We start from the raw sequence: 14,031 nt of genomic DNA, 5'->3' as shown, positions 1-14,031 counted from the left end.
GCCCGATATGCAAAATCTACCACGCCGGCTATATTGATCTCATTACGCTACTTAATTATCACTACTCTCTTGTTCCTCCCGTCGCGCTGAACGTACGGTGATTAGCAGGGAACACCCACAAGTCATGACTTCGCGACTTCTGCCGGCGGCCGTTTAGTTTAGACAAGCGGCCGATCGCGCACAAAGAAGGCGAATCGTTAATGAGGATCCTCGTAGATCGTGATGTACGATGTACGAAAAGGCCGGGCGAGGCGAGCGCCCAGACTCTAGACTGTGTCATTAGACTGTCAATTACCGGTGGAGCGAATGGCGTAATGACAGGCAGCGAGCGCTGCCAAGCGTTGCGCCGCGCCGCTCCGCTCCGCTCCGATCGTGAAAGACTGCCTGCATTTCGGCGGCCGTTCAATTTTTTCGTGCGTAATTGCGTGCCGCCGAGTCCACGATTTTCAAAGACGCTGCTGCTCGTTTCCCATATCACGTCGGCGCGGAGCGGCGCGGCGCTCCACGCGGCACATCGCAATTGTACACGGCGTAATCGTTACGGCTATTTATTTCTACAGTCGGCAGTTTGCTCGCTCATTACGCCGGATCGGCGTAATGGACAACGGTGATTAAGGATCGCTTTTGATACAGAACTTGCGTAGCCCGCGTGAATTACTGTTATATCGCGTTATATCTCGTTTGCGTTTCGCCTGCATGCCGTCATGCCGATTCGAGAAATAAACTCGGCTTTTGTCTGTTAGTTCATGCGTGTCGAATTGAAAACGTGAACGTTTCCGGCACGAGCGAGCTGCTGATGATCGATCGAATTTTGAATACTTGTACAAAATAGTCTGGCAAGATAAACAGAAGCGCTTTTCGCACGATTTTCTTGCTTCAGAATGAATTGTTGCAGCTTGGAAAGAATTTTCACGATAAATTTCCGATCGACGTATTATAGATTTATTGTTGGAAGAAACAATCGTAACGCGGTACGATACACCCGCGATGTAATAAGTATCCCCGTGTCAACGGAATCAGACCTAGTGTACCCCTTTGGAACCTGTATTAATTGCTACACGTTTCATCAAATATACCGTCAAAGTGCGAAGTCCCGTATATCGCGCGCGGCATAAATTACAGATCAGCATGACGTGCGCTTTAATCTTTGTACATGTCTCGCGCAATACTTGGAGCCGTGAAGAGTTCCTCCCTCTCCCGCTCTCTCCTTTCTCGCCGTTCTTCGACGTAGCCACGGCGTGGCGGCGTACGCTAATTAATTTTCGCCATGTTGACACTCAGCCGCGCTTAATTAATAGGATGAAAATGAGGAAACCGACCGAAGTCGCGCGGGGGGGAGGCACGTGTGCGCGCCGCGGCCGCGGCACGTATCGTCGCGCGAGGGGCCGCGCGCGGAGAAGGTGGAGGCCGCCGCGGCAAAAAGCCGGGAAAATTAGTGACGCTCCTGACTGACGGGCGGCTTCTTAAGTGCCCGCTTAAAGTTTTGTTGCTCGGTGCACGCCCCGATGCGGTGTGACTCGGCGCTTCTTCGCGGAGGCGCCGGCCACACCTCGGGCGCCACAGCGACGCGGACTCTGCTCCCTTTTTCTCCCGTCCCGGGCTAAACGCTCGCCGAAAACCAGAACTTTGCCGCGAAGATTCAACAAAAGCTGCGCGACCACGCTGTAATACCTAAAAACCGCATCTTGAATCAATCCCGCGCGAGAACACGCCGACAGACGCTGCTTTGTGTGTCCAGATCGATGGACCTTAAATGGACCTCCATGTGAACTTGAAAGACTTTGAAGCAAGACTTCATTTATTTACGTGAGAATTTATTTTTGACAAATTTCTATCAATCATGCAAAATGCTACCCAAGTTACTGCAACTTCTTGGAGAACGTTTACCTCGTTTTGACACTTTGAATTGACTTTGCACGTATATTTGAGTATTCTTCTTAAATTTTGTGGAAAAATAAATTATGACAGAAGATAAAATAAATGCGTTCTATTAACAACGGATAATGCGCAGTCATCATGATTAACAAATTACGGTAATTTCCTCGGAAACACATGGATTTATCTAACAACCGTTCTTCCCCGTGTTTTTTTCCTATTAAATTCCTTATAGACATCTATTTAATCGCCATCAATTGTACGTTAATTACGCTCAACGATGAAATTATCCGAACAACTGCTCGATTCACGCGCGATGTTTTTCTTTTCGTTTTTTTTCTCATAAATATTAGATAGGTCTTTACGATGCGAGATTTATCAAATCAAGAACCGATCTCCTTGAAGAATTCTTATTCGAGGACTACGCACGGCACGATGAATAATTCGAAAACGTTACGTTACTTCCAGTTCCCTTAACAGACGTCTCATTCATCGAGTGATCAACCAACACGCACGCACGTAAATTACGCTCAACAATGAGTCATCTGAACGATTGCAACGACATACGCGCGGGCGCGCACACACATACACATTACGTACATACATACATGCAATGGCAGTCACGATCGACCGCAATGCCTTTCCGCACGAAACTTTCCGTGAAATCGACGCTGAGAAACTAAACGACGCGGAGATTGCGGTCCGCCAGTAAAGCGCTTTTCCAGAGCGATAAGCGATACGCTCCTCGCTTTTCCGCGGCACGCTGCGTACGGCGCGCCGCGCATACACCGAACCCGCTCGGTCATTTAGTTGTTTAGAAGTCATTAGGACTCGTTACGTTACTCGCGGCAAATCGTCTCTACTTATCGACTAATTACGTGCCCGGCCATAAGCGAGCCACGCAAGTAGCGTGCAGTACGTATGTGTTAACGTTGACGAAGCGTGCGCCTCTCGATCTTTAATATCAGTGCGCCAAGCTCAGCTCGCAAAGTGCATTTTAATGAAATGTCATGGGACCCGCGCGCGTCTATGCCACTTCGTAATTCACGCCGGAGATTTTATACGTTCGGAGATTGCGTCTTGTGTATCTACGGAAAATTAACGGCGAGTATCACTGTCACTTTGCGTGATTAGCGACTTTAATCCGTTACTTTAATACACGTTGATTTCTTCTGGTCGTGTATTATAACTGTGTCTTAATAAATATTTATTATTTGCCGATATGATTAGAGACATATCTAACTGTCGTTGTAGAAAAGCTAACAGTATTTCTTTGGAAAAATTATAATTTCGCAAATAAAAAAAAAACGTAATTTTGTAAATAACAAAACATAATTTCGTAAAAAAACATGCCAAAAAGGTGCAATATTTTTTCTGTTTGGCATATTTATTAAAATAAGATATTAAAGTTTAAGATACAATTCCTGAAAGATTTTTTGTACTGTTTCGAAGATGGAATATTACAAAGAACTTTAAAGGAAAAGGTGCAATTTTAGTTGGTGGTATTATTTGCATTATGTCGCCGTCTGCCTTGTTGCACTCACGCATATGCGCTTACGGCCTCCACATATGCTGTTTTATCTTTTGCACGTCCTGCGAGAGAGAGGATCCTGCCCTCAGGACGTGACTCGTAATTCTAAAGTATTGTACGGTAGCTCAAATTTTGTTTCTTTTTTTTTATAAAACCACAACCACGCACCTATGTCGCACGCGTTTTTCGCGCTATCGCGTAAACTCAATGTACGCTTTTACAATTAGCAGATACACATGTCACGCTATAGAAAAAGATATGAAGCACAGAAAGAATTATACAGAAGAAAAAAAAAGAACGTAGAATAATTTAACGAAAGTTTGCATTTAATACGTTTATATGTAGAACGTGGCATTGCTTTCGAGTAATGAGATATTCGTCGCTCGATATTTTTTTACGGTATAATAAGCAAACGTGACTCCATTAAAGCCAAACAGAATGGCTCGAGAGAGAGAAAACTCATTCGAGCTTAAAATTACGCTCTATCGTGTGCGATGTGACTGCTGTAGCTTAACTGTGATTTATTTGCCGGGCACGAGTTTCGAGCACGAAGCACGAGCGCAACCGCGCTAATGCTCCCCTCGAACGTGTGAAAGAAATTAGGTTGGCGACGTAGCTCTTATCCCGCGGAGAGACTCGCGCGCGTGGTACTGAGAGAATCCTCGGGAGACCAGAGCGCGCAACTTGTATACGCGCGCAAACTACGCGAACCGAAGAAACTGCATCGCGTGGACTTGATCGCGACGGCGAAGGGGGATGCGAAGGCTGAATCCTTCACACGGTTTTGCGCTCGTTATACGTGCCATCAAGTACTACACCGTAAACGCTGCGCGCGCAGCGGTATTTTGCTACGCACTTGACTGGAGAAACGATAATCCATATTTGGGAAAAATGCAAATGCATATATAGAGTCTGTAACAGCGTCGAAATGCGCGCGAAAAGAGGAATGACGAACGATCGTGGGGAATACCATCCCTGCGCGTGATAACATTCCCTGCCAATTAAAACCACTAAAAATAAAGGAGAATTATTTTCGCGTTTTATACTCCGGTGACATTTATGCTAGAGTTTAATACTGATATACGAGCGATAAATCTGACGCGACACAAATAGCATTTCTCTTCGACTCATGCACGAACAATCGAATTAAGCACCGTGTGCTTAATGATCTTGAAGTACCTCGTGTCTCGGATGTGTTTCGAGCTTGATTCTTGACGATTTCTTCGAATATATTTTCTGACATTCTATTGAATGTTATTTGCCTTGGAAAATTTTTAGTCTTATATAGAAGACTTGGATAAAATATTTTAATATTATACTTGGAAGAGAAAAAGAAATAAAAATAATAGCGTTCTTATGCAATATTGTTAAGGTAATAACGTCTTCCTGATGCTCGAAACGCGTCCGAACATGACTTTTCAACGACGATATTTCCCGACGATGGCATTATGACATTGCGTCGTCACGATGTGACGACATCGCCGGCGCGTTACATACGTCGCGATCGTGAGAATTCGCTTCTCTCAAGGGGGAGGGGGGATCCACCTCTTCTGCCGCGGCGCACCGGAAGAACAACGCGGGCTTCCCACGCCTCCGGTAAACCGCTTCATAACGGGTCGCCTTGATTTCGCGGGTACTTATGTCAAATGCGCTCGTTTCGATCGCGACTTGCGTCACGGCAGGCTCCGTGATTTCGTGCGCGATTCCGTGCCCCTTTGGGTCGCCGCGGAATTTCACGAAATAGCTAGAAAAACGGGGCTAATCGGATGGCGCGCGATAACAGTCGGGCATACCCGGTAACGACGTATTTGCATGCGCATTTGTCGGCCCTCCTCTTAGCTTGGATATAATCACCTGATTAACTCTTTTTACCCCGCGGGACGCTTAATCGGCGGGTTTAATTAACATCGCCGCGAGTTTTTGTTCAAAATGAGGTCACAGCTTTTTGTAATTCTGCAATGTGGGAAAAGTAATTTGCGATGGTTCCACCGTTCTTATCATACTTATATGCCATAAAATCTATTTACTTAAAATTTGATATAAAGAAGGAAAAAAGTGCCAATTTGGGCAATAACTGATAAATCTCTAAATTTGAATATTGAATTTAAGATTTATCGAGATTCTCACAATCTTTAAAAAAAAATAAATTTAATTTGTGAAGATTATAATTAAACTATTTAAGAGGAGGTTTTTAATTTTGATACACACCAGTAGAAACAAATTTTATATTTAACTATGAATAATTTTCTAGATGGCCTAATTTTTATAATTTATATTTTATAATTAAGATGCATGACAGCATATACTTTTTCAAATGTATTGCAAACAACAATAAAAAGATTAATGTTTATAATGAAATTTATACTTTAAACTATAAATTTAAACTATAAATTTTTAATTTAAAATTTACAATGAATATAATGGATGCCAGAATTAAAAGAGTGAAATTCTAACCCACACAGCACACTTTATCTGAGGGACGTCCTACAGATAAAGTGGGATATCTCAATAACCGGTGGATATCCAGTGGATATTTAATATCCGGTGGATATCCAGCGGATGCACAAATGCCCCTCAAAATATCCTGTGCTGTGTGGGAAACGTAATTAAGTTTCATTAGTTTTATTTTAATTTAACACGAAACGTTAAACATGAAAGAATTTATTATACATATGTTAAAATTACATATCTTAAAATTTATTAGTAAAAAGCGTTATATACAGAAAACCGCATTAGTAACTGTGTTGTAATCGTACCATGTGTCAATAATAATCGTTCTGTCTTTCTCTGAATATCAATGCAATTTCGGACAAGCTATACGTTGTGAAACATGTGTCTCGTAATCATTGAGGCGAATAATAATTTGAAAATATGTTACCCTTTCTCTCTCCACCATCTCTCTCCCTCTCTTTCTTTTTCTCGGTCTCGCTGTCACCATTATTACAACAAAGCGCCCTAGCGGCTTCAGGACATTAGTGTCGCACGGGCATGTAACCGCAAAAGTAGCGAACAGACCCAGCTACCATTATAAATGCATTAACTCTCCCCTTAGTTTTCGCCCTGTTCTTCTTACCGACGTGCCATTTTTTCGCCTCTGGCTGTTACAGCTGGACGTTCCTGATATTCGTCTTCGGCGAGTCGCGTTTATCGCTTTTCGACTCGCTAATCGTCAAGCTTACCTCGTTGCGTGCTTGAAAAATGTCAGTAAATAATTAAATTTCGGATTTATAATTCCTAAAACGTTCGCCACTGAAGACAAAGTTGAAGAATAAAAATGATATTATTAATATTACAGTTACGATTTTCGTCATCATTAAATAGTAAATATTAAAATACGATCGAATAAAAAAAAAGAGAAAAATAATAATTTCTCAAGCACTGCGACATTAATTTTCGAGTCGATTGACGCTCGTAACTCGGACGCATTGAACGTTTCCGGTCGCACGAGGGGTGTCGTATAAGTTACCCTAAGATTTCTAAGCAACGCGTTACTTTGACACCCAACAATGACGACGAGGAAGGCGTCAATCGAAGCGATGCGATCGATTTTCAGGAGTTTGTCGTCGTAAGAAAGGACGAGAACTTTTTCCAACGTAGCCACGATCTGAGGAACTGCACGATCATTAGGATGGAAGCGTGATGGAAGCGATCGTTACACTTTCTTCGCTAATCTCCAACCCTTTTCTCATCCTCTTTTCTCGTTTCAGTCGAGCGAGATCAAGCAGCCCCCTCGAGCACCTCAGAAGCGATAAATCAATGACTCTTCTCCTTCTTTCTTCCCGTCTCTCCCCCTTCGAGTCCCCCGGTTACTTCCGGCCCCCTAGCTCCTAGCGGACGACTATAAAAAGCCAACGGGCAATTAAGGGTGTTTTAGAGTGGCTGCACTCGAAAATCGCTGGCCAACCCCAGCCGAAAGTGGGGGAATTAAAAAACATTACTCATCATATAATCGCACGAGCGGTTCTCGGCGCTGTCTGTCACCGTCACTCTTTCTCCCTTTCTCTCTCTCTCTCTCTTTCTCTCTTTCTCTCTGATTCTCGCGTTCGGACACGCTCGTCCTTCTTGCGCCTCCGACGTGCCGGCAGAAAAATGAGAAATGATCGTAGCTCGATTCAGAGGTGCCTGTTTAAAATTCATGAACGATTTTACTGCAACCTCCCCTATCGCAACCCGTCACAAAAGGGCGAGCAGAGCCATATCGAGAGAGGATGAGAGGGGGAAGGGAGAGAGAGATAGCGAGATTGTGGCCCACATTCGCGACTATACATCAGCACAGAATCGCGAGAGAACAAGAGAGGGAGAAAGGGGAGGGTTCGCACCCCACGAAATATATTAATTGTCGAATTTTCCGTGCGAGCTGCATATCCGTTAAAGCCGCTTTGTCCCTTGCCAGGCGCGGATCTCTTGATTATTAATTACTCCGACCACCAAGTGCACCCCACTCCACCCTCCTCTCCTCGCGGCTATTACCCTGTAACATTCGCAGTTTCAAAGGTACGATCTTTTTTTTTATTGCGGCCGCAATTTTAACTAAAAAAAGAACTGTAACAAATGTACGCGTCGGTGGTGCTCGTTAATTATCACCTGAATTTCGTGCGAATCGTCGAATTTTTATCGAGACAAAGTTGGTCTGATTTATTATCATGAATAAAAACAACCCCCAGAAATCTCGAGGGTGCAATGTAGCTCGTCGACGAAATTTTCGACATTTGACTAGATAGTGAGGTCAATAAAACTATGCGGATAATTACCGATTACTTCTAAAAATGTTAATTATTTTAATCAAATTTTCCGCGAAATTGTGCATTTCGCGGAAAATTTGTTGTCTCTCCAACTATTTGTGATGGAAATTAAGTTTATATCGACGGCTTTCCATTCCGATTCAAATTGAAGTATTTAGATAATCATGCAGCGGATACCATTCCCTAATATTCGAAGAATCTTGCATTGATTAACAGTCTCGCAATAACACACTTGTATATCATAATTATAATAGTTGAATTACAAGAGAGAGCCATGGAGTACGACAAGGGCAGCATGTACATATACATATATAGGTATATTTTTTTTTCGAAGGGCGACGGTAGCGGGGGTGGCAAAAACTACTTGCATTTATCGAGCAAGAATGTCGGATGTAATTCACGCCTCGCTGCCACGGAAGGGTTGTAATTTTCTTGATATTATTCATGAACGTTATGGCAGGTTGGTTCATGTAATATAATAGCCCTTCACAGTTGTTTTCTCTTTACGTACATTTTTCTCTGTCTTATCCGCCTCATTTCATATTAAGCCGCTCGACGCGGCACTTTAATATATTTCTCTTATGAAGGGCGAGTTCCCCTAATCGCGTGAGCACGTGTTCTCATATCGTGTTTATCAAACGAAAAAAAGTTCATAACGTTTTCGATTATTATACGAAGGTTACAAGTTCGATGAAATGTTGATACCTCCCAGATCTCACATTTTCCTTCTTCACTTTCGTCTTATTCATAAATCTTAAGCGTCAACAAAAATTGACGCTTATATATTCTCAGAAGTTGACTTTATAAATTAACGAAATATTCCTTATCAATAACTTCGTAATTGCTCGAATAATTAAACATTTCTCTTTCTATATGTTTACACGATGACACCATGTATCATTTTCTTTCTATCCTGTTTTCTGACATACATATTACACTCCTTTTTTATTATCCAAACCGCAACTGTACGCGTTTCATGCACGCTATTCGAAGATGCCGTTGGGCGTAATCTTTTTCACTGTACAACCGATCGCGCGAATGTAATTCGCGTTTTGATTCTGTGGAAAGTATCGTCATTTTCGCAGTATGATTTGCAGTGTTACCGAGCAATAATGTTCGGTTAATACGGCCTTGGGCAGGGAATTTTGCCTCGTGTCTCCCTTCGTGTTTCATAGCGTTCATTTCGTTCCCGTTACACGGTATCAACCTCCTCCCCGAGACCACGGCCTGTTGATATATCTCTGTCTCGCGCGCGTCTAAGGGCGCTTTTACGTTCGCAGGTGCGGCTCAGGTATATGTATCTGTAACGTGTATATATATGTGTACACACGTATTCGTGCGTATATATGTGTGCGTGCCATGATACGCGATGATTAGGCACTGAAACTCCACGGGCTATTTGTTAGTATAATAAGCTCCCGGTAGTGTGGCCAACGTAACCACTTGGCGGCACGCCACCCCGTTTTAGCGTAATTGTCCCAGATCGAGATTTACATACGTGAGGAGGGTGAAGAGGGAGGGCACTGCGAGGGAGGGAAGGGGCCGGTCCCAGGGAGAAATTGCAGAAAGCCCGTGATTGCTTCGGGTGGCGGTGGCCTCGAAAGCCACCAGTCGATCCTTATGCCAGTCGAAACTTCGCCGCGCTGCGAACGAAGGAACGAACGAACAGCTGAAATACTTGGAATGGATCTTATCGTTCGCCGTTAGAATCTGGAAAACTACCGTGGAACTACGCTATGCTCGCACGTGCTTCCGGCTATCAAGCTCGTATCGCGATATCGCGGCTCGCGCGGGCCCGTTTGACATTGGCAGGCCGAACTTAGATCCATTTTGCCGATATTACGTTATAAGAATAACGATCGCTCCGATGTAAATATCTTGAATAGTCGAGCCACTTTTTTTTATCGCTGGTCATTACCGACGTATAGCCTTCATCAAAATACTAAACAAGTCAGCGGATTTTATGATACTTTTTTAGTGCCAACGCGCGTCTTACATATACGGGCACATACCTATATACCAGAATAATTTAAAAAAATATCAATGTTCGTAAATTATTCTATATATATATTCATTTATTATCGTATAATTTTCGTATCATATGATTGGTCTATTTTTATAATATAATATCAATTTTGTCGAATTTGTATTTAACACAGAAATTATGCGTCACATTAATATGCGTTAATGATACTCTATTTTAAAGAAATCTTTATAATTCGGTTTTGAAATGAGAACTTTGGTGCAAATAAATCGCAAGGACTTCCGCGCGGAATCATTGTTACTCACGTGCTCGCTTTCTTTGTACTTGCAGAACGAAATGGAAGCGACAAACGATCGTGGGTTTCGAGATCATGGCCGAAAACAATTTCGCCGTTGCCGCCTTCCAACATCTGTACAGCGGCAGCACCGCGACGATCCCCGCGCATCCTGCCGCAGGACGTTACTGGCAGTATCCCAGCGCGCACGCGTTACCCGCGAACGGATTCTTCTATCAGCCATCATCGGCGGCGGCGGCGACTCTACAGAAACCGCTTCCCTATCGCCTGTATCCGCCCATGATCCTGGCGGGGCCGAGCAATCCCCTCGGCTCCTTGACTGCGAGCTCCAGCCTGTCGACCCTCAGCAACTACTATAGGGACAGCCCGGAGATGGCCGACGGTCGGGAGTCCTCGAGGAAAAGGGACAGGAGCAAGAGCCCAGAGTCGAGGGACAGGTCGCCAACCAGAAAACCGGCGAGACTGTATCCGCTGCAGATGATGCAGGCGGGTCCTAGTAATCCTCTCGGCACCTTGACGACCTCCAATCTTTCCAACATGAACAACTACTACAGAGGCAGCCCGGAATTGATGGAGGGAAGGGAGAATATGGAAAGGTCGAGGAAGCAAGAGAGGAGCAGCAAGAGCCCGGACTCCAGGGACAGGTCGCCCCTGAGGAAGGACGTTAGGTCTTATCCCTCGATGATCCAGGCGGGTCCCAGCAACCCTCTCGGACCCCTCGCGACCGGCTCGAACTTACCGAACCTGAACAATTATTACAGAGACAGTCCGGAAATAGTGGACGGACGGGAAAGTATGAATCGAACGCGACAGCGTGACAGAAGTCAGAGCCAGGATAGATCACCCGTGCAGAGGGAGGACAGTCCTCGAAGTGTGAGGGCTGACAGTGACGAAGAAAGCATACATGACATCTAGGACATGGAGATTCCTGGTACCGACGGTGGCACATCGGCAGTTTTGTACGAGAGGGAAGACAAGGGAGTATATTATCCTGCAGGATAATTAGGAAACGAAATGCCATGTGAAATGGAGTGATTTCCTTACGATGATCACTTCGGCATAAATGAATGAACGGCGAACGAAGAATTGACATCAGAAATTAGTGAGACGGTCAAAGGGAACGTGATCCTTCTGAAAATGCTCTGGTATGAATCGGGCAGCTAAACGTACGGGCAAGCTTGAAAGTACTGATTGATGCGATAACTCATTACGAGAAGCTGACAGGGATAATTAAAATCGAATTCACTTAGCTAGCATTAATCAGTCAATTCCAAACGAGATAACGAAGTCGCTCAAATTTCAGCAGCTATTGCATTAACAGTTCATAAATAAACAAATCGATTCCCGTATGGAGAATTTGTTGGGAGATCGATCGATAATATTTATATAATCCTGGAAGGAACAAACTATATATATCCTTGAACAACTTACATCGATCCACGCAGCTACCACGAAATACAAACGAAGAAACGAATGCAGCCGGTAACGAGACTGTTTAAAAAGCTATATATCGAGGTGCACGTAAGCATCGAGGAGAGACTACATAGAGATTATTTCGCGTTTTTGCAGTCATTTTAAAACCTGTAGAAATCAGAGTGAAGAGATCCGGGATTCGCGAGGTCTAAAGCGAAATCGGCGAAATGAGATGCGAACGAAACGGCACGGCGCGGGCGCGCGGCCGATTTCGTGAGGTAGAACAGGAAGTGACATAGCACGGGACGTCCGGGATTTTGTAGATAATGAGAGCGAACAGGAAATATCGTGCGGTTAACCGAACTTCGTGATTTGAGCGTTCAGTGAATGGCGGGTTACGGTGAAACAATATATTCAACGTTGATACGATCGGCGAGTAGAGAGCGGACGAAAGTAAAAATCCTATATGCCTCACCGAAACATTATCCCCCGGACAAATACGGAGGACTCATTATTACTCATTCATTGTCCATTTATTATTTCATTTTCCACTCTTTCCCGCATGGATCCGTGCGATTGGTCCGTCGTTTGAAAGGTATTTGTGTTTTCCAATATTTTTATAATTTACAAAACAATCATTTACTTTCACGAGTTTTATTTTGATCATAATTATCGGTAATTACACTGCGATAATTATTTCATTCGGACATATTGATTAATTTTATTGCGAAGTCTCTTTAATATTTACGATTAAATTATATTTTCACCGCGATATAACTACGTGCACGTTTTTTAAACATCGATCGATGGTTTCCTTGTAAAATATGACGTAAGAGGCGAATATTATCACGCCATCAATAAATAACTATTTCGCTGTGTGCCAAAAATTTCTATTCAATTCTTTTAATCTTACAATTTTAAATAAAATTCTATAAATTTTCGCCTCTGACGCCGAGACTGAAAGGACTTATTCATCTGCAAAGAAACCAATCAATATTCACGACCACAGTAAAATTTGACTTCTAAAATTTATCACACGCATTCATGTCATCACAGTACAGACCAACGCGACCCGTTCATAGCAACGATACAAAAAACCATACCGATTAGAGAACCCGGCTCGATTGGACGGTTTCGTGTGTCGAGAACGGTTACAAGTTACAATCGCGCCAGGAAATGGGCCAATCGCGGACGAACGCGAATGTACAATTAATATGACATTAGAGGGAACTTGGCCGCGGGGGAAGAAATCTAAAATGACACGAAATTACACGCGGTCGCCACGAAACGACAAAAAAGGACCGTGCAGGAGGGGGCGCGGCATCGAACGCGAAGAAAAGGGGGTCTCAACTATTCAAATAACTGGTGTTGTCGTGTCTGCGAAGCGAAACCGGCATTTTGCCCACCGCTATTCCTCGGATAGGACGAATTGGTCAGCTTAATTAATATCGACGAGATCTAAGAGACGGTGACGGTCCCGAAAATTGCACCGACACCGGCGACCGGTAATTTGCGAACGACAACGGGGGCGGACATATTTTCTTCTTTCCCAGGAAAAAAATCGACAATTTGAGCGCTAATTGTAACGAGAATCGGTCGTTGTAAGTTAAACTTAAGATAAAATTTTCACATTTGGACTTTGCGTCGCAATATCTCCACTCGTAGGGCACGTAGCGGAAAATATTATAAGAAATACCCCCCCCCCAAGTCGACCCCAAGCTATCGATCAAGCCTACTTAGATCTTGATCCGTTCACTCGTTATCGAGATCTCAACATCTCGAGTACTCGCAAATCGTCGCGTCGCGTAAAAGAGTCACGGTCGGTCTCGCTCCGCGTGTACTTGGCGCGAGACACTACCGTGTCTCTTGATACGAATTACGTGTGGTAGAAATCCTCGTCATACCATTGGTATAAGTCCTTGTTGTCGTTAAACGACACGGTGATACGCGATTCACACGATAAACGACGATGACGATGCGATGTTTGCGTCAAATGATTACACGTTACTTCGCGAAACAATTGCGCGAAACGTTTCCATTCTCCTTAGGCCGGAATTATACCGAATCTTACGCTGAAAATTGCTGGAGTTACGATGAGACTGGACATGAACGGATTACACATTAACAAATGGAAAACTCGGTATATCTGAGAAGTAAACTACCTAATTAAATGACAATTCTCACGTCGCGT

The 14,031-nt window shown here is 43.8% G+C and overlaps 1 protein-coding gene across 1 annotated transcript in view; it reads left to right on the top strand.

Moving 5' to 3' along the window:
- LOC112455554 (homeobox protein B-H2) overlaps nt 1–13,521 on the top strand; it is a 30,172-nt gene extending 16,651 nt beyond the window's left edge. The window contains exon 3 of the mRNA XM_025017562.1: nt 10,463–13,521. Within this exon, the coding sequence (XP_024873330.1) occupies nt 10,463–11,342 (880 nt within the window). The 3' untranslated portion in view covers nt 11,343–13,521. The remainder of the gene's footprint in view (nt 1–10,462) is intronic.
- The last annotated feature ends 510 nt before the right edge of the window (nt 13,522–14,031 follow it).

The sequence above is a fragment of the Temnothorax curvispinosus genome, unplaced genomic scaffold, assembly GCF_003070985.1.
Source record: "Temnothorax curvispinosus isolate PA1 unplaced genomic scaffold, ASM307098v1 QBEX01006175.1, whole genome shotgun sequence".
NCBI lineage: Eukaryota > Metazoa > Arthropoda > Insecta > Hymenoptera > Formicidae > Temnothorax > Temnothorax curvispinosus.
The sequence above is the reverse complement of the archived record's forward strand: the minus strand, read 5'-3'. Positions and strand labels throughout refer to the sequence as shown.